The 22013-nt window shown below is 39.5% G+C and overlaps 1 protein-coding gene across 1 annotated transcript in view; it reads left to right on the top strand.

Annotated features, from left to right (window-relative positions):
* Nucleotides 1-22013, top strand: part of CLCA2 (chloride channel accessory 2) — a 55434-nt gene that overhangs the window by 10874 nt on the left and 22547 nt on the right. The window contains exons 4-8 of the mRNA XM_036756016.1: nt 4815-4923; nt 7407-7566; nt 14615-14842; nt 15964-16194; nt 19377-19554. Coding sequence (XP_036611911.1) covers nt 4815-4923; nt 7407-7566; nt 14615-14842; nt 15964-16194; nt 19377-19554 — 906 coding nt within the window. The remainder of the gene's footprint in view (nt 1-4814; nt 4924-7406; nt 7567-14614; nt 14843-15963; nt 16195-19376; nt 19555-22013) is intronic.

Below are 22013 nucleotides of genomic sequence, written 5' to 3'. Positions count from 1 at the left end.
CTTTAGCAAGTCATTGACTTGTTTTTCATGGTTTTCTCGCATCCTTCTCATTTCTCTTCCCAATTTTTCCTCTACTTCTCTATCTTGCTTTTCCAAATCCTTTTTGAGCTCTTCCATGGCCTGGGACCAGTTCATATTTTTCTTGGAGGTTTCTGTTGTAGGCTCTTTGACTTTGTTAACTTCTTCTGTCTGTATGTTTTGGTCTTCTTTGTCACCAAAAAGAGAATGCAAAGTCTGAGACTGAATCTGGGTGCTCTTTCGCTGCCTGGCCATATTCCCAACCAACTAACTTGACCCTTGAGTTTTTCAGTGGGGTATGACTGCTTGTACACTAAAGTGTTCTACGTTCCACATTTGGGGGGGAGGTGCCAGCTCTGTCACACCAGCACTACTCCTTCCCCAACAACCCCCAACCCGGACTGGGCTTAGATCTTCAGCAGGCTGTGCACTCCTGCTCTGATCCACCATTTAATTCCTCCCACCAGGTGGACCTGGGCCCAGAAGCAACAGCAGCTGTAGCTGCCCCACCTCCGCTGCCCCTGGGGCTGGTAGCTGAACCGTGAACTCCTTCCACTCCCACAGCTTTTCCCACTAACCTTCTCTGTTGTCTTTGGTGTTTGTGGGTTGAGAAGTCTGGTAACTGCCGCAGCTCACTCATTCAGGGTGGTAGGGCACATGCCGCCCGGCTCCTGGTCTGGTTGGTCCACGCTGCTCACGCTGGGCTCTGCTCCGCTCTGCTCCCAGCTCCCAGCTCCCAACTCCCAGCTCCGTGTGGGATAGACCTCACCCAGAGACCATCCAGGCTGTCCTGGGCTGGAGCCCTGCTTCCCTCTGCCGTTTTGTGGGTTCTGCAGTTCTAGAATTGGTTCAGAGCCATTTTTTATAGGTTTTTGGAGGGACTCGGCAGGGAGCTCACACTGGTCCCTGCTTTCCAGCCACCATCTTGGCTCTGCCCCACTAGAATTTCTTAGATAATAAAAATCTTTTACAGGCATCTGGGTGGCGCAGTAGATAGAGTACCAGGCCTAGAGGTACGAAACCTAATTTTCCTGAGTTCAAATATGGCCTCAGACACTTACTAGCTGTATGACCCTGGGCAAGTCATATAACCTGTTTGCCCCAGTTTCTTCATCTATAAAATGAGCTGAAGAAGAAAATGACAGACTGCTCCAGCATCTTTGCCAAGAAAATACCAAATGGGGTCATGAACAGTCAGACACGACTGAACAGCAATGTAACTCTTTTAGATTAAGTGACTTGCTCAGGGCAACACAGCTAGTAAGTGTTAGAGGTGAGACATAAACCCAGATCATCCTGACTGCGATTGTATTCTTCAGTGCAAGGTAGTAATTTATAAGGATTTCAGTCACTAAAAGACTTTCAGTTCAAAGAGGGGGTATAACACTTTGGGCTACAGTGATCATGAAAACATTAGATAGAGCTTTGATGAGTGAAGAGACAGGGCTATGAGCAAAAAGGAACATAGATTTAGAGACACAAGAGACCTAAGAGGTCATCTAGTCCAACCGACTCATTTTATAGCAATCAGTCACCAGTCATTTACTAAGCATTTACCACTGTGCTGGAAGCTGTGCTGAGGACTGGTGATACAAGGAAGTCAAGTTTATAGAAAACAAAACAGCTATACTGATGAGATCTACACAGAGCATTACTCATTATAATGATATTTACAGTTTTATGCAACACCTAGAAAAACAGAGGACAGCTTCAATTTTACAACAAAGATAGGAAACACACATATAAAGACAAATGTTGACAGAGTTTAACATTACAAGAGGACTATCCATTCTCAAGGGAGCAAGGGGGAGACAGGAGAGAAAACAGGGAAAACATTGTCTGTGGAACGTGGGCTTTATCATATTGCAAGTGGCTTTCACAGATATCCCGCCTTGGTCTATTCTTCAGCTCAGAATATGCATGTGGCCTCCACAGAAGGGAGAAAAGGCTGAAGGCCTCTACTTTTTCCAAACATTTTGCTTTTTTATTCCCCCAGGCAGGGCAATAGATGAGGAAACTGAGGCCACAGAAGTGAAATTACTTGGGTTGTAAGTGATGGAACCTAGATTTCAGGCCAAATTCATTCATTCATGCATTCATTCATTCAATAAATGTTTATTAAGCCCCTTCTATGTGACAGGCACTGTGTTTAACATCCTATTACTCCAAACCCAGGACTCTTTTCATTATATCATGGTTGCCTTTTCTTGGTTATATCACCCAAAAAAATTTAATAGGAAAAAAATGTAAAATTTTACATTGGGTTTGAAAATTTCAGAAAAAAAGTGCTTTTTAAAATTTAATTAACTATAAGGCAGAGGCAGCTAGGCTAGAAAACAATTTGAACAAAAATATCTGGGGATTTTAACATACTGCAAGCTTAATGTGAAGCAATGATGTGATATGGAACCCAAGAAAGCTGAGTTTTAGGCTGCATGAGAAGCTTCAGAGTAGTTGGGAATATGGAAGCCTCAGTGGCCTGTGCTCTGCTCAGACTTCAGGGACAACAGAGCTTCTAATTTCATGTGTGTCCTCTATCCCTCTGGGACTCTGGTGAAACCTGTGGACCACTTCTCAGAATTATGCTTTTAAATATCTAAAATACAACACATAGGATTACAAAAAATATTAGAATACAATTATAGAATTTAAAAAAAAATCATATGCCCAGCTTGGGGGTCCACGGATCCCTGATTAAGAACTCCTGATCCAAAGTATCATTTGTGTCTAGAGAAAAATGTTCAATTCTGGAATAGAGTTGGAAGAGTGGGAAAAGTTTTGTAGAGACAATAAATGGCCCAGTTTAACTGGTGATGAGGGGCTCAACGAGAGAAGCAGTGGTAGCTAAAGCTAGAAAAAATTGGAATTAAACTGTGGATCGCCTTGAATGCCAGCATAAGGAGTTTGAACTTTGTTTAATAACAACAATAATAATAATAACAATATTAGTGGCATTCACATAGCTCTTTAAGCTTTGCAAAGTGCTTTATAGGTATTATTTCATTTTATACTATCTCATTCTTTAGGCTAGTCAGAAGTTTTTAGCAGAAGTATATTACCAATGTCTTTAGCTCGTCAATCTGGCAGTAATGCATAAAACAGGAGAGCAGGGAGACTAGTTAGGGAGGTTATAATGGGGGGAATAAAGTCTCAAATTAATGTGGTGGCTTTAGAACTGGGAGACACAAAGGTGATTATGAAGGGAGAATAGAAAGAACTTGATTATTAATTATCTTTCCGTCAATCAGTCAACAAGTACTTGTTAAGCGCTCCGAGTCAGGCACTGTGCTAAATTCTGGAGATACAAAGACAGGCAAAAACACAGCCCCTGCCCTCAGAGGTGCTCACATTGTAATGGGGGAGACAGCGTGCAAATAACTAGGGATCCACAAGAGATAGGCACCTATGGAATGGATGAAAGGTCACCTCTCAGGGCAAGGCACAAGTAGGTGGGGAAGAGGTGTGGGGACTGCCAATGGCTTCCTGTAGAAGGTGGGATTTGATGGAAGCCAGGAAAGTAAAAGGTCTATGTAAGAAGGGAGAGCATTCCAAGTGTGGTAGAGATGGTTAATGAAGATGCAGAGTTCAGATGTGTATGTGGGCGTCAGAAAATATGCCAGTGTAGATACATCATAGTAAAATGTAAGAAGATTGGATAGGTAGGAAGGGGCCAGGTTATGAAGAACTTCAAATGCCAACCGGAAGATTGTATATTTGTTCCTGAAGGTAATAGTTAGCCACTGGAGATTATTGAGTATCGTCAGGGTTAACTTGGTCAGATCTCTACCTAAGGAAAATCACTTTGGGAGATTGGAGTGGGGAGGGACTGAATCAGGGAGATTGATTTTGGAGGCTGTGGCAACAGTCCAGGCAAAAGGTGATGTGGGGGGGTGGCTATATGAGTAGAGAGAAGGGGACATAAGTGAGAAATGTTGGGAAGGTAGAAATCATGAGATTTGGCAACAGGTTAAATGTGTGGGGTGAGTGAGAAGTTGAAGATAATGCTGAGGTTATGAGCCTCGGGTGCTGGGAGGATGGTGATACACTCAAGAGTCATAGAAAAGTAGGCCAAAGGAGAAGCTTAGGAGGGAGGGCAGTAATGATTTCTGTTCAAATATCTTATTTCGTGACATGTAATTCAAGGGGTCCAAAAAGCAGTTGGTAGGCTCATTGCCTTTCCCCTCCAATAAGCATACACTAGAAAAATCAGTGTGGGTTTACATGGTGGAGTTGAACTCAATTACCTGATCATGGGGTAGAAGTGGAAAAGACCTCAGAGGCCATCCAGTGCAATCTCCTTATTTTCATAGCTGAGGAAATAGAGGTGAAGTCATTAGTGGTAGTTATATGAGATTCCATGCCGTCTTGGGGAGGGAGGGGGAAGGGAGGAGAGAAAATCTGGAACTCAAAATTATGTAGAACCGTCTGTTATAAACTAAAAATAAAAATAAATTTTAAAAAAAAGGGGAAAAAAATAAAAGTGATCCAGTTTGCAAAAGTGAATGGAAATAAAAAAAAAAGAATCAGAGGAAGGATTTGAACCCAAGGCTCCTAACTCCATCCTCCATTAAAAGGATGATAGTAATGAGTCCTCAAAGTAACTGGCATTAGTCAGTCTGAACTCTGTGGGTACAGTGAGTGCTCAAAGTCTGAGAGCAGCTTGGGGCACACCAGAGATGGAGAGAGCTAAATCATTTGTCTTTGTAGCTGATTAGTAAGGCCTCTTTGCGCAATGACTGACATTTAAGCTGATTATCAGGAATGAAAAGATGGACACTTTTTTTTCCTCTCCGCAGGCAGAGTTTTTGTCCATGAATGGGCCCATCTTCGCTGGGGTGTGTTTGATGAGTATAACAATGAGAAACCTTTCTACATGGCAGGACACAATCAGGTCAAAGTCACCAGGTTGGTATTTTCTATGTGGTTTTCGAGCCAATGTTTTGCAGAATCGTTAGAATTTGAGAGTGTGAAAAGACCTTGGAAGTTGTAACATCCCCTTGGGTGGGGGAGGGGGGGAATTTTAGATCCCTCCAATTATACTAAAAACAATAGGACTTTTGGGGCAACATGTTTCTATTTATTCAAAAGAAAAGCCTTTCACTTGAGATTCTCATGGGCCCAGGGCAAGGGAAGAGAGGAGGTAGGAAAGGATATACCCCGATTATAGTCACTTGAGAGCCAAGGACAGTACCAGATCTTCAGAGGGGCAAAGTTCATTACATCAAGGAGCAGGGAAAGCAGGAAACAAGCATTTATTGAGCAGTTACCAAGTGTGATTCGCTCTGCTAAGTGCCTTATGAATATTCTCTCATTTGATCCTCACAGCAACCTGGCAAGGCGGGTGTTATTTTTATTCTCAGTTTACAGTTGAGGAAACTGAGGCAAATAGCATAAGTGAATTGTGCAACGTCACAAAGCTAGTAAGTAGCTGAGGCCAGATTTGAACCCACTTTATCCTGATTCTAGGCCCAGCTCTTTGTCCAGTATACTACCAGCTGCCTAGGATAAGAAGGTCTTCAGGCTATGCAAGAGGAGGAGAAAAATCCATTGACCCTCTGGGAAGCAGGCCTAATGGCCACTAGCCAGATCATTCCAGGCTTCTGCCATCCTTCCTAGTTTGGTGTGGGTCTGGCCAACCTAACAGGACTACCCTATGATGCTGAAGAAGCCTAGGTGTTATTTAGGGAGGAGTGTGTGCGCGTGTGTGTGTGTGTGTGTGTGTGTGTGTGTGTGTGTGTGTGTGTGTGTGTTTGTGTGTGGTGGGGGGGGGGGTCCTTGCTCAGGTGCATTTAATTTGTATTCCATCTGTGATGTCATAGGCAGGTAGCACCAATTAGCAAAAAGAGCTGGAAGTTAGGAAGTTTCCAGGGGAAAAGATTCTACAGATAACCTGCCCTGAGAAAGCCTGCGTCTAAAAAACCAGACGCCAACAAAGGTCATCTAGTTCAGTTTCTAACCTAATGCCTGAATCCCTTCTACAGTATGCCTGACCTATCCTCATCTAGCTCTTTAGTTTATTCAATGCCAAATTGTCAGATTTATTATTTTTGGTAAAAGGTATTTGTTCAGTAATGGGTTTTTCACTTAACAGAAGATACCTTGTAATATACTCATTTCCCCCATGCTCTTCTTTCCAACCAGAAGGCAAAGAAGCTGAGAGATATGCGAAATAATTTAACTACTGGCTTTCTTAAAAAATGCATCCATGACATACTCTTAAGTTTTATCTGTATTACTAACATTTTTTTTTCAACTTAAGTCTAGACAAATAACAACTACAACAAAAATTAAGGCCTGACTTGTAGCATTTTCTGATGTCTCAGGTGTAAATGCTCACACTGAAAATTTAACAATCCAACTTAAAAGTTGGAGAGCCAGCTGCCTCCAACATACCCAGGTCTCCACCCCTTCCCCATCCCACCCTCTCCAAAGAAGTTCTCGTTGGACTACTGATTTTAGTATAAAAATTCATCTCCTTCCTTATGACTTATTGCAGGGTTATTTGATACTATAGTTCTGGGGAAAATACTGCAAAGAAAACTCTTCATTCAAATACAGAGGTGTAGAAGACTAGAAAGTGTCTCTTTTTTCCCCTTAATTTTTGAACATTTCTTTTCTATTTTTATTTGTCCTCTTTCTCTGGCTTCCTTAAAGAGGCCTATTCACTGAATGGGCATTGCCTCACTCCAAGTGAGAACTTGAAAAGATATTTTAAGAAAGGGTCAAGGTCTCCCACTGCATCCTGGGCCATCTTTAGTCTTCCTGATCTATATCTGGCCACTGGATCTAGACGGCTCTGGAGGAGAAAGTAAGGCTGGTGACCTTGCATAGCCCTCGCTCACTCAAATCAAAGTCATTTGCAAGTCATGTCATCATCTCCCTTGTCATGGCCCTCTTTGAGAACAAAGGACAAACTACAGTTTCTTTCAAGTCTCAGCTAAAATCCTATCTTTTATAAGAAGCCTTTTCCTTTCCTTCATAATCTTAGTACCTCTTCTCTAAGATTATCTCTAATTTGTCTTTTGTATATCTTGTTGGTAGTTAGCTGCTTGCATGCTAGCACCCCCAATGGAATGTAATCTCCTTGAGGGCAAGGCCTCATGTTTTTGTTTGTTTGTTTTGCCTTTCTTTGTATCCCCAGCATTTAGCACAGTGCCTGGTGCATAGTAGGTACATTAATGCTTGTTGACTTGACTTGTAGAAAGGTAGAGTGGAATAATGATTAGTAATAAAAATAATTACCGTCTATACAGGTTTGCAAAATTGCTTTCCAGACAGCAAGCCTGTGAGGTGGATGAAGCTCTTGATGAACAATGAGTGTGTAAGCCATGAAAGAAGAAATATGTACCTTTCTAAAGCTGATCTCTGTTCCATTTTTGTTTTTTTAGGTGCTCATCAGAACTCACGGGTATTTTTGTATGTGAAAAAAACACTTGCACCCAGGAAAACTGCATTATTCACAATCTTTTCAAAGAAGGATGCATGTTTATACATAATAATACACAAAACGCTACAGCATCAATAATGTATATGCAAAGCCTATCTTCTGTAAGTATGGCTCACTGTCAGAGAACACCTTCATTCAGAATCTCCCTTTTCTCCCTGTGACACCAGAATCGTTTGGGCATTTGAAAGGTTATGTTGATCTCACAGCATCAAAGAATGTAAGAATTAGAAGGGAACTTTAGAGATCATCTGTTTCCATCACTTGAGTTTACAAATGGTGAAACTGAGGCTCTGAGAGTTTAGTTATCATTTCTTAAAAACAACAGCCAATGGAATACCTTAGGGAAGCAATGTTTCTCTTTAATACCCAGGAAAGATTAGTGGAAACCTCATGTTCTATAAAGATAAAATTCTCTCTACTTTATGAGTGCATTGTTTTTATGGGTTATTTTCCTTAACCTGGCTGCCACAGGAGAGATTCCAGTGTGACCTTATTCCATATACTTTATTTGGAGAACACTGGTAAACAAACCTGAAGTTTTTCAACGGGTATAAATTGTTAAGAAGGCAAGATGTCAGGAAAAAAAAGACTTACAAGTCAAAACAAGAACAAAGAATGAGCTGCCTCAGATGTAGTGAGCTTCCCTTTTCTGTAGGTTTCCAAGCAGAGGTTGGAGGACCACTTGTTTGGGATCTGCTAGAAAGGAATCTTTTTCAAGTTTGGGTTGGACTATGTGTCCTTTGCAGTCCCTTCCAACTCTGAGATTTCAGGGATGATAAAAAAAAAAAACAAAAAACAAAAACTGGATTTCTTCCAGTGTACAGTTGGGCTAACAATCCTGCCAATAATAAAAATTTTGGCACAATTTGCAACCCCCTTTCCATTGTTCTACTTCAGAAATTGAGCGGCCTTGGAAGATCCTTGATCCTAGTTAGAAAACTTTAATAGTCTTGGGAAATCCCACTTAACTATGAATCAGCAGTGTGTAATGGAAAGAACATTATTGAGGCGAGGCATATTATCTCATTCTAGTCTCCATTGTATGATTTACTAGCTGTGGGAAAGTCTCAGGAACTCTGTAACTGCATTTCCTTATCTTTAAAATGGGGATTCAGGGAAAGCGAACTTACAGGAAAGATTTGACGTCAGAGGACTTGGGTTCAAATTGTGGCCCTGACACCTGCAAGCCCACTTGAGCATAATGCTTTAAAGGACAAGTCACTTAATTTATCTCATCCTCAGTTTCTTCATCTGTAAAATGAGATTGGTCCAGGATACTTCAGACAAGCTACTTAATTTGTCTCAGCCTCAGTTTTCCATCTATAAAATGAGATTGGCTTAGCACATCTGTTAGGCCTTTGGTGATTCGCCAGTGTTGTCTGCCAACAGGAAACGCCTGCGTTGTGCAATCACTCCATGCACTCGGGGTTCTGAGATTGGTTTCTGACATTAGACTGATAATGTAATTATGAATAGCACTTTTATGTCTGCCTTCCTTATGATAAAAAAGGTCAGTAAACAGCAGGTTATGGCTCTCTGCTATCCTTCCCCTTTGTTAGATAGTGATTATATTTGAGGTAGAACAGTTTTTAAGTTTCATTTTTAGGCGTGTATTTTCCACCATTTGTTTCTTTTGTATTGATTTTTATCCCACCCTCCCTCCCACCTTTTAAAAATCAATAGTTTTCCCTCAGACAAGTTTTACATATATCACTTTGAAGGTCATTTATGTGCATATGTTTAATTTCTGAAAGTACATTTAGTAAGACAATACTTTGTACAGAAATATTTGGTTACTGGGTGTTATCTTCCTCACCTTATTTGATAGTGGGGTGGTAATGGCGGTGGTGATAATAGCACCTATTTGTTCTTATGACTTTGGTATATAATACAGGCCACCTGTCAATTTCCATGAAAATAAGGCAAGTTAAGTTTTGACTTTTTCCTGCACCCCATGCTGTGATCCCTGAAGTGTTAGGGTACTTGATTTACATAAACATAAGATTCATTCCTAACTTAGGGAAATAACTTGGTCTTTCCAGCTTGACCATCTATCATACAATTTCTCTTCCCTTTTTACCCAGTGAGATTAGTATAAGTTAAGTGCCTTGACTTTTTTTTTCTTTAAGATTTATCTTGTTTTATTGATCTCTTTTGTTTTGGGATCATATCCATTTTTCCTTCCTGTACCCAGGAAGCTATCTAACAAAGATTAAAAATAAATAGAAAAAGGCAGTTCAGCAAAACCAACTGACACATTAACTGTACCTGATAATCAATAAAATATTCCCTACCCGCAGTACGGCTCTTCTGCAGTGAAGGGAAAGAGGTATACTATCTCAACTTTTCTCCAGGACCAATCATGGTTATTACAATTATATAGCAACATTTTATCTATTTCTCCTCTGTGGAAATTTCCTTTTTTGTGCTTAATTGGGTTTGTTTACTTGCTTAGATCCTAGTCGTTTAAACTATGGGCCCTGTTCATTATTCTTTCCTTTTTCTATCTTGTTAATTCTTGCTTTCGGAGATGTCATATTTTTCTCTGAGGACTGATTTAGCTGCATGCAGAAATTTTGGTATGTGGTCTCCTTATCATTCTCTTTCTTATGACTATTAATCACTTCTTTGGCCCAGTCTCTGGTGCATTAATTATTCAGGATATTATCATCTCTACTTAGGTCTGTATCTTTTGTTAGTACTCTCTGTACTAACCACTATTTTTATAGCATTTGATCCTTAAAGAATGCGTTTAGTATTTTTGTCTTTTTGCTTACTTACAGGTTCTCTGTGTTCTAGCACAGAAGCTATTTTTGTAAAGGTCATGCTGAGAAATATGTATATCTTTAACATTCCCATTCAGAAGATGGCATAGATAGATAGATAGATCTTTCAAGTGTAACGCCAACGTTTTTAGTTCTGTATTTTTCCTCTCTCAAAGAGGAACATTAACATCTACAATTATTGTACTATGGACTTATTTCCTTATGTAAATTAAGTTAACTTTTTCTTTATGAATTTAAATGCTATACCTTCTGGTGAATATACCTTTAGTGTTGCATTGTCCAAAATTCCTTTAATGTAATGTAGTTGTTCTGTTTATCATGATAGGGTGAATTTTTATTTATGCTAAGTATGATGACACAATTTCAATGCCCACTTTTTAGAATTACCTAATTAATAATCAATGTGTTCCAGTTTTTTATTTTTGTTTTGTATGTATTGTTATTTTTTATGTGTATTTTGCATACACCTCATTGTTGTGTTTCATTTTCCTAGCCATTCTGTCACTTTCATTTTTTGGATTGTTTAATCCATTCACAATTAAAGTTACATTTCTTAGGCTTGTATTTTCCATCATTTGTTTCTTTTGTATTGATTTTTATCCCATCTCCACCCCCCACCCCACCCCGGCCTTTCTTTAAAGTCAATAGTTGTCCCTCAGATTAGTTTTGCCTATATTGCTTTGAAGGTCATCCATTCCCACAAGCTCTACTTCCACCCTAACATAAGTTCCATGTACTGACTTTTGTAACATCTATGTATCTATGTATCTTATCCATATGTCTATACATCTATCTTCGTATCTGTTTTTTTCTTTCTGTTTTTTTCCGTTGCCCTTTTTTATCTTTCTCTTTCCCCACCCCCTTAGAAAATGTTTCAAATTCTTCCCTCCTTCCCATCTTCTCCAATCTCTGATTTTAAGTAATAGTCTTTTCCTGTGTCCTTTTCTAAGAAATGTTCCTTTGCTTTGTCCTCCTGATCACATCTCTTCTATTTTAGTTTATTCTGAATTCTATTTTCTATTCTTGGACTACGTACCCTTACTTATTTCTTCCTTATTCTTTTATTATCCCCAATCAATCACTGAGTACTTATTAAATAGCTATGATAGGCCATGCATTGTCATAAGCATTGAAGTAACAAAGAGCGGAAAAAAACACTCTTTACCTTCTAGGAATTTTCATGGTAGTGGGAGAAATGACATGTAAATAAATAGATACATCCAATATACATACTGAGTAGGTGAAAGGTAACCTTAGAAGGGAAAGCTTTCATGAGGGGTGAGCTTCCAAAGGACCAAATTTGAATATCCTCTTCTGTTTTGGTTATATGTTATTGCATTTGGAGATCTCTCTCACCCTACTACTGATGTTTCCTGGAGTCCTTCATGCTTAGAAATAGCAACTCACAAAGGAACCATGGTCAAAAGAAACATCCCACGATGGGGATTATTTTGTGTTGCCACTCACAGGTGCAGTTCTGCTCCTTAAACTTACATTAATCACTCTCCACCATTTAATGCTATCTTTGGTTCTATCTTTCCCCTAATACTTTGGGTACTGACTGATCTTGGCTCTGATCATATATTTACTCTCCCAGGCAAGATACAGTCCTGGAGATAGAACTCTTCCTTAGAAAAGGTTCTTATCTCTTAGCATGGACCTCAACCACCATAGTTGTTCAGAGTGACACACTTTCCTTTTCCCTACAGAAAACTAACCTTCCTTCAACTTTCCCAAACCAAGTCCCTCCCCATCCATTGTTCTTCTCCTGCTCTCCCATAGCCCCTACCCTTATGTGGAATTGATGGAGGCTCATTTCTCTTCTTTCTCTATTGGTGATTTTTGACTTTGTTATTCTCCTCACAAAAGGCAATCATAAGATTTAGTTCATGAAATATTCATTTAGCTTGTCTTCCTTTCTTTCTTCTTACTGTTTAAATTACTCTTATATTTTTAGTCTCTTGGGTCCTTTTAGAACATTGGTCCATCTTTTCCCTTTCTTTTACTCCATAATCTGCTTTAAAAAAAAACAGTGCTTAGAAACATGACAGAATTGATTTGATTACTTAGTCTTTTCTCAATAATTAGATAATAATAATCACTAATAATTCTTTAGACTTTCTTGTGTTTCTATTGTAGAGGGCATTTGCAAGTCAAATATTTTGCTCACTTCTGTTTTTGTTTGTTCATTTGTCAGGAATACCCCAAATGCCTCTCTTTCATTGATGCTCCATCCTTTCTCCTTGGTGATTAGGTTTAGCTTTGTAGAATATGTTATTTGTCTTTGTAGCTTAAGCCCTTTTGCTTTTTAGAACATAATATTGTATTCTCCTCTTCACTTTCTCCTGACTGTGGAACAATTCTGGACTGTTCAAATAGGCATGCCTTCATATTTCAAGGTCCTTCTCCTGGCTACTTTAAAATAATGTGTCATTTGTTATTAAAATTGTGAAATATTACCAAAATATACTTTGGAGTTTCTAGTCTGCGGTTTTCCCCCCTGGTAACAGCCCATGGATTCATGTGATCAGTGCTTTATTGTAATAATAAAAGCCACGGACAGTTGGTTTTTTGTTTTTTGTCTTTTTGTCCAGAAAACCTGCAGTGTGGCACTCTTGTTTTTTTCTTTTTCTTTTTGATCATGCTTTTCTGGGAGACCTATGATACTTAAGTGGTCTCTGCATATCCTGTCTTCAAGGTTAGTTGCTTAGGCTCCCATAGAATTCACATATTCATTTAATGTTATTGCCTTTTGTTTTCTTCTGCCAAATCTCCTTCTCCTTCTGGATTTTTGTCTTCCAAATCTGTCTTGTTTGACTTTTAGAGCCTTTGCTCCAGAGACATCGGGTCGTCAAACATCTGTACTCTGAAATTGTTTCTTTTTATTGAGCGCTATGATTCTCAATCTAATATAATTTCTAATATGATCTTCTAAACATTTATTTTTCTTGTTTTGGAGTTTCTTGATGTTTTTCTATGATCTCTGGAGAGTCAGAGGAATTCTCTTTTTGGTTGGAGAATGTATATTCATTTTCCTCCATAGTATTTCAGTTGTTTGTGTTCCAGGGGTGGGAACCTGAGGGGCCTCGAATGGCTTCCCCACCCCTATATAGTCTAGACTCTCTTTAAGCTTTTACTAATCCTTCTCTTTATTTGTGAGCTGAGGTTTATTTTTGTTTCTAAATTTAAGCATAACACCCATATCCTTTTGATCCTCCATCCTTTCTCATTCATTTCTTTGTAAAAGTTTTCTAAATTTATTTTATTTTTAATTTATGAAATAAAACAAGCATTTCTATAACATATTCTAATTTTTAAAAATGATTGTACATGAAACTGCAAATCTATTATGTACAACTTGCTATTTCTCCTAAGTATTTATAAATATTATATTTACTAAACATATATATTTAAACATATAAATATTTTATATTAAATATATACTTTATATAAATTTATATAAGATATGTTACCATGTAAATTTCTTTTTTCCCATTTTTTCGTCCCTCCCCCACCCTAGAGACATCTAATAAACAAGTATGTTTGTGTGTGTGTGTGTGTGTAAAATGATTCTATACATACTTCTATTTATCAGTTCTTTCTCTAGATGCAGATAGCATTTTCCTTCATATGTCCTTTGTAGTTAATTTGGGTATTTATAAGTCAAAATTACTTATTCTCATTTGTTTCCAGGCATTTGTCTCTGATTTCTGTTCTCCTTACCCTTCTTTCCATTAAGGCTAGGTGTCGGCACTGGGGGATTTAGGGCCTGGCCTAGGTCTCTGACTATGATAATCTCTGAGGAGAGAATACTGGCCCATTGTACTCCCAATTCTCTGGTCCTTCGGGCAAATTTTTTTCCTCTTTAGCCTGCAGATCTATGCTCCATTCTGTTCTTCCTATGTCTTTAGACCCCTTCCTTTCTACCAGTTCTCTCTTTCTTTCTAGTGGCTGGACACGGTTGGTATCCTTTTCCTCCTGCACAGTGAAAAAGGCAGGGTTCAGCTGAATCACTCCCACAGAGGGAATGGCCATTGACCCCTATAGCTGGACCCTGAAGCATAGGGCTGCAAGATTACATGAGGTCACTTCTTCCCATTCATAGAGTAGTTTGGGGGTGAGAACACTGGGTATTTCAATTCTCTAAGTGTTTAAATTCCCCCATGTTATTTCTTGAGGTTTTTACATGGTATGGGCTTTCTCGGTTCATCTGGATCCAGCTTTGGTTAGTCTACATTGCACATCAACCTTTGTTTTTGGGGAAGGTTTGGGAGCTGCAGAAGCTTAGGAAAGAGGCCATCTTGGACTCACAAGATCTTGCCTTTGTTTCTTCTTACAATATCACCTTCTTTTTCTTTCTTAGGTGGTGGAATTCTGTAACGCCAGCACTCACAACCAAGAAGCGCCAAACCTTCAGAATCAAATGTGCAGCCTGAGAAGCACATGGGATGTAATTATGGACTCTGATGACTTCAGAAAGAGCCTCCCCATGGCTGCTGCTGCCCTTCCACCTCCACCCACATTTTCCTTGCTCCAGACTGGGGACAGAGTCGTCTGCTTAGTTCTGGATGTTTCCGGAAAAATGGCTGAGGTAAAATGACTGCAAACTCTTTTATCTACTCTCCAACCCTGTCTAAAAATTATTTAAGGGGAAGGGGACAAGAAACTTTGTTATTAGGTTGGAGTAGGACTTTTTGTGCAAGGGTAAAGGAAGTTGATGTTCCTGCCTCTTTTCATCCTGTTCAATTTAATTAAATTCAGAAAGAATTTATTAAATGCTTACCGGGTCAATTGGTCTGTCAGTCAGCAGGCACTTGACAATTGCTCGTTATGTGCCAGACACAGATGTTGGAAATACAAATACAAAAATGAAACAGTTCCATTCCTCAAGGAGTTTATATTGTACTTGAGGAAGGAACAGAGGTGCTGTCCCAGGTCCTGGGCATACAGAGACAAAACCAAAAGTCACTGCCCTCAAGGAGTTTACATTCTATGCCTTTGTCCCTATTCTGTGCTATAGCAGAACTAGGCATATGGACCATGCCCATACACATTTCTCACTTTCTCCCCTCCAAGGCAGCTAGATAGCAAAGTGGACAGAGCACTAGGCCTGGAGTCATGAAGACCCGAGTTCAGATCTCACCTTAGCTCCTTAGTAGCTATGTTACCCTGGACAAATCATTTAATGGCCATCTTTCTCAGTTTCCTTTTTATCCCCAGTGTCCTTATTATCCCCAGTAAAATGCAGATAATAATAGAGCCTACCTTCCAGGGTCATTGTGAGAATCAGATGAGATATTTGTAAAGTGCTAAGCACAGTGCCTGGCACATCGTAGGTCTTAATAAATTCTTGATACCTCCTATCCTCACCTTTTTTCATGCTCTTCCTTTTGCCTAGAATGACCTCATTTCTTTGCACCACTTATTGAAATTCTATGTATCCTATAAAGCCCATCTCAAATGCTACCTCCACAGGTTCACGAAACTATTTGTGATTTCCCCCAATCTAGTGATGATATTGATTCTTGAGTTCTCACAAAGCATTTTGGTCCTTTCTAATGCAGCTTCCCATGTGGCCCTTTGTATCACTGATATTCCAGACTTAAAGCTGCACTAAGACTTTGGGGACAGCCTGACCTAATTGTGCTGTTGAGTAGTCCGATCAATGCTTTCCTAGGTTTTGTTTTTGATTTTTGGGTTTTTGTTCCATAGGCTGACAGGCTCCTCCGACTGCACCAAGCAGCTGAATTTTACCTACTGCAGGTGGTTGAAACTGATACGTATGTTGGCATTGTAAGCTTCAGCAGGAAAGGATCGATCAGAGCTCTGCCACGCCAGTTAAGGAATCACAAAGACCGAAGGCAACTCTCGTCAGCTCTTCCTACCTCTGCAACAGCTAATACAGGGGCCAATATATGTTCAGGCCTAGGGATGGGGCTTCAGGTAACAAAAGTCATCCCACACACTACATCTCCTGTATCCACATGCCCATACCCTACTCCCTTCTTAAAGCCTCTGATATCCTGAGGATGCTTCTGATAAACAGACAATACATCAGAAAAAAAGTTTGCCTAGATCTACAGCCTAACATGTGTGTTCTGTTGAGTAGCTGAAGGAATGCAGTGTTCCAAGCTGGAGGACTTTATTTAGAAGTAAAGTGCCATCCACCACTGTTCTCACTCATAGATAACTAGGTGGCCCAATGGGCCTGGAGTCAGAAAAACCTTAGTTCAACTACGGCCTCAGACACTCACTGGCTGGGTGGCCTTGGGAGAGTCACTTAGTCACTGCCTGTGTCAGTTTCCTCAACTGTAAAATTGGGATCCTAACAGTATCTACCACCCAGGATTGTTGTAAGGATCAAATGAAATAATCTCTGTAAAGCACTAGCACCCAGCACATAGTAGGCACTTAATAAATACCTGTTCCCTTCCTCTTCCCTACTACATCCCTAGGCATTTCTACTGTTGTACACAAGGCTGTGTACAACACAGAGTGTTTAAATGTGGAGTCAGGAAGACATGAGTTCAAATCATATCTCCTACGCTTCATAGCTGAATGACTCTGGTAACTCACTTAATTTCTCTAAGCCTCAATTTCCTTATCCTTAGAATGGGAATTATGCCACCTGAAGTACCTACCAATTGTTATGAGGCAATGTTTATAAGGTGCTTTGACAAATGTAAGATGTCAATTAGCATCATTATTGTTGTTACCTGGAATGATCCCTAGACAAGGTCCGTGGGTCAAAGAGTAAAAATTAGGCTTCTAGGACTGTCTAGGGCAGGACTTCTTGGCCATTTTTTTTTGTATCATGGATCCCTTTGGTAGTCTAGTCAAAACTATGGAGACATCCTCAAGAGAACCATTTTGTTGCCTACATTCATAATTGAAGAAAAAATTAAAATTCAGTTAGTAGGTTAATGAAAATAAAAATATAGAGTTGTTTTTTTCCAAGTTCATGGACCCCACACAAAGTAAAATCAGTCAGCAGTCTGGCCAGAGGATGGGTTCTGAAACAGTTCATCAAATCAGAATTTGGGAAGTGGTTTTAAGGCTGGGATGTGGAAACAGACAGGGATTGGGAGCAGATTAGCTGGGGTTGTTGATATCTCAGTACCTTCTGCCTTTTTAAGCTCTCACTGGCCAAGCAGTGGACTCTAGAGATGAGAGTCCAAAGAGAAGACCACCGTGGGCCAGAATAAATACCCATAGATTGTCCAGAAAACTGGGCATGGAGACCAGCACAAGTATCTCCAATTTATTCTGCGTGTATCTTGCATGTACTTAGTTGTTTAGACCATGAGCTCCTTGAGAGAAGGGACTATTTTTTACCTGCTTTGCATCCCCAGTACTTAGCATAATGCCTGGAACATACTAATATAAATGCTAATTGAATTGACTTGTACCTGGCTCCAGCCAGAAAAATCAAGGCAAGAACTTAGGCCACGGTATAGGCAGCTATTGATAGTTTTTCACAATGAGAAAATCAATTTTTACACTTACAATGAGAGGGAGACAGACAGAGAGAGAGAGAGAGAGAGCGAGAGAGAGAGAGAGAGAGAGAGAGAGAGAAAGAGAGAGAGAGAGACCGAGAGAGAGAGAGAAGAGAGAGAGAGATAGAGAGAGAGAGAGAGAGAGAGAAAGAGAGAGAGAGAGACAGAGAGAGAGAGAAGAGAGAGAAAGAGAGAGAGAGAGAGAGAGACGAGAGAGAGAGAGAGAGAGAAGAGAAAAGAGAGCAGAGAGAGAGAGAGAGAGAGAGAGATAGACGAAAGAGAGAGAGCAGAAACGAGAGAGAGAGAGAGAGAGAGAGAGGAAAGAGAAGAGAGAGGAGAGGAGAAACAGATGACAGGTGCGGGGTGAGAGAGAGGAGCAGAGAGAGAGCGAGAGGAGAGAAGAGAGAGTGAGAGAGAAGAGAGCGAGAGAAAGAGCAGGGGAGGAGATAGGGAGAGGGAAGAACGAGGAGAGAAGGCAGAGAGAGAGAAGGAGAGAGACCGAGAGAGAAAGAGGGAGAAGGAGAGCCGAGAGAGAGAGAGAAAGCAGGGAGAAAGCAGATGAGAGAGAGAGAGACGAGAGAAAGAGGAGGAGAGAGAACGGAGAAACGAGGGAGAGACAACAGATCAAGGAGCCAGCGGGAGAGGAGCTGAGAGAGAACGAGAGACGCACAGTGAGAGCAAAGGACGAAAAGAGGGGATGATAGAGAGACGTGCGAGAGAGAGAGAGCACAAGATTTGTAGCAGGGCAAATTGTCCTACCAGCTACACCAAATATAAGGCTAAGTGCAGGGGCTGGTCTGTTCTACTCTGATATGCCAATTGTAGGGACACAGACCCTCTGAGAGAATGCTTAGATACTGAAGTAAGAGGGGCCCATGTTAGCTTGGTTGTATAATAGATTTATTAGCATCTGTTGGGTTAATTAGGCTGATTGGGTTGTTTAAAGGAATTTATTCATGAGACCCAGTCCTTGCCATCAAGAGGACAGAATGGTGTAATGGATCCCCGCACCAGACCCAGGCCAGGTCAGATATTATATAGAAACAAGAAAAATAAGGCAGAGTGCTAGGGAAGGCCCTGGCTCATGTGCAAGTGTTCCATGAGACAGTTGGAGCATCTTTTTCTGTTTACATGTACTCAAGGTAGTTTGCATTCTTTGTGAGACTTGAGGTCACATCCCTACTCTGGACTATCCCTGTACAATGGATGTGTGTCTATATATATACATATGTGCATACATATATTTGTTTATATGTATATAGGTGTATATATATTACATATGGTAATATATATGTATATATAATTTAATTTGTTCAATTTAATGCTGTTCAGTCATTTCAGTCATGTCCAGCTCTTCATGACCCCATTTAAGGTTTTCTTGACAGAGATACCGGAGTGGTTTGCCATTTCCTTCTCCAGCTCATTTTATAGATGCATAAACTGAGGAAAGCAGGGTTAAGTGACTTGGCCAGGGTCACACAGCTTCTAAGTGTCTGAGGCCAGATTTGAACTCAGGAAGATGAGTGACTGACTCGTGACTTCGGGCTCAACACTCTACCTACTGTACCACTCAGCTGCTCTCTAATAATTTAATTAGCATCCCCCTTATAATGGATAATCTGCTTCCAGGCGATTGAAAGTCTGCATGGAAATGCATATGGCTCTGTGATAATATTAGCAACCAGTGGAGATGATGGGGATATCAGCAATTGTTTGTCTACTGTGATAAACAGTGGTTCAACCATTCACACCATTGCTCTGGGCCCATTTGTAGATGAAAATCTTGAAGAATTATCCACACTGACAGGTATGTGTTTTACTGATTGTTTTCTTCCTTGAGAATATTTCCCTTTTAATTTTGTAGATAGTGTGGAAACGCTACATGAAGTCCTACTCTCTTGCCTTATCATGATGTGAATGTAAGATTCTGCCTTGTTCCTGGGTTCTTGAAAGCTATAACAAAAGAATTCAAGCCCTTCCTTGCAGACTTTATGATGCTGGAAAGGATTTGAGTGCAGTCCCAGCAACAGACCAAGTCTATTTTCTGAGAACCAGCCAAGACAAGTACAGGGAGGCTGGCCACTTGGTAATTCATCCTTTGGCCCTGGCAACCTATGAAACAAAGTAAAATGCAAAATGACTCTCAATTTTATGGAACTCCACTCTGCTTCTTCAATGATCGGGGCAACATGACAGAAAAGGGGCAGAAGGTACTTAGAATCACAGGAGGTTTTTTTTGTTTTCTTTTACTATCTTTAAGCTTTAACTTGATTTGGATCTCCAAGTATGAGACCAGTGTCCAGTGAACAAGTGAACCTTCTGTTAGGGGAAGAGCACATGAATCCTTATATTATCAGTGTAAATTAAACAAGAAGAAAGAAGGAAGTTGTAGCTAATTGAAAGGATGGTTCATTGTACTGCATGAAGAGGCAAAAGAAGTTTGAGTTGGTTTTATATCATTCTACTGTGTGCCTAAAGACAAAAAGGATCATTATTTTATGTGAGAATTTGCCATCTTATATTGCACTGCTCATGATTATTAGTATTGCAAAAAGACCCATAGAAATAACTGAAGCTTATACATCAATCTCTGTGACAGAGGATGAAAAAGGGAGGCAATTCTATCAAGAATTCAATAAACTCCCTCAAATTAAATCTGTATATGCACTCAATACTTGATGACATCTTTGCAAAGACAGATGAAATGAGAGAGGACAAAGACTACATATAAGGTTGAGAATACTTTGATCAAGAAGAGAATTACTAGACATGGTAAGCATTAAATAATGAAAAAAGAAAGTGATTGTATTTTTAACAGACAGAAATTTACTTGTTACTGACAGGGGAGTCATTCCTTAATAAATTGTCTAGCTTGTCAGTGAAAGAAAAGAAATTAGTACAAAGAAGAATAAAAATGAGAAAAAGTTATAGCACGCAGTTGAAACAATTCAATACTGATATATTCAAATAAATTATTGATGATGAAAGTAAGTTAATGCATAGAAGAAAAAATGAGTTGATTATAATGATTTTATGTGGAAGTTTAACTATTGCTAGCCAGTTGCCATAAAAGAGAGACCAAGAGTCTAAAAGAATTTTAGTTAGTGAACACTCAACTTATTTGCCATGTGGCAAGCCAAAGACAACACTTATTCTGAATATAAATTCATTTGTAAAATCTTATGGAAAAGGGTGATCAAAGATTGTGAGCAGTATAACCTCAAAAAATAAGTGGACGGTAAAAGTAAGTTTTTAAAAATCATGGTGAGAGATTGAAATAAGTAAAGCCATGTTGAGGGTATTTAATGATGAAGAATGAAGACACAAAGAATAAAAATGGAAAATATCTGCAAATATTTTATAACAAACTGTTTTCATCATTAACCATGACAGATTTACCACATTTGAACCAGTCCAAGATGTTCTTAAAGAAGAGGTAGAACTGGAATTTTTAAGAACAAAGATGGGAAAGCCACTGGATTAGAAACTTAAAGAAGTTCCCTGTTGAAAGTAACCCAATTGTGAGCTCATTGAATTATTGTTATCTGAAGGAGGGAAAAATACCAAAGATATAGAAAAAAATTCTCAATTTTTTTTTACAACATGAACTACTGACCTATATACCTACTTTTCTATCAATAATTTTTTTTGAAGTTTCATCCGCATACTTACGGAAAACATTCTCAGTGACAGTCTTTTTCTTAACCACAGTAGTAGTTTCACAGTAGTACATAGTTTTACCATCACACTATTGACTGAAAGAAATAAAGAATACATTTCCCTTTGTCACATCCAAAAAATTAATGTGATAGTGGACTACATTAAAAAGAGCCGAGACTATTATTTTGGAGATGGTGGTTGCACTCTACTCTGCCTTCATCAGACCTCATTTGGAAAATTGTGTTCAGTTTTAAGGTTGACAAAGCTTTCCATTGATCTAATCATTAGGAGGTAGTTTTTGTTTCTGTGTCTGTTTTCCTGATAGCAAGCCTCAATATGTCTCTTCACTGCTTCTGCCCTTTGCTTTCTCTGGGGCTGAGCACAGTAAATGTGATCTCTTCTCCAAATAAGAGACCTTTGAGTCCTTAAACACAGTTGTTATATTCCTCCATTTCTCTGCCCCAAGACTCCCAGGTGTTGAGGGTACACAGTCTGGTCTCACTATCCTCTCTACTCAGAGCTATATGTAGATTTTGCATTAACAGGAAAAAAATTGGGGAGCAGGCATTTTGGAACACATTAAGCCATAGGGGGTTTTGACCCCTT

Source organism: Trichosurus vulpecula, chromosome 4, assembly GCF_011100635.1.
Source record: "Trichosurus vulpecula isolate mTriVul1 chromosome 4, mTriVul1.pri, whole genome shotgun sequence".
Lineage (NCBI taxonomy): Eukaryota > Metazoa > Chordata > Mammalia > Diprotodontia > Phalangeridae > Trichosurus > Trichosurus vulpecula.
This window is presented reverse-complemented; position numbering and strand designations above follow the sequence as displayed.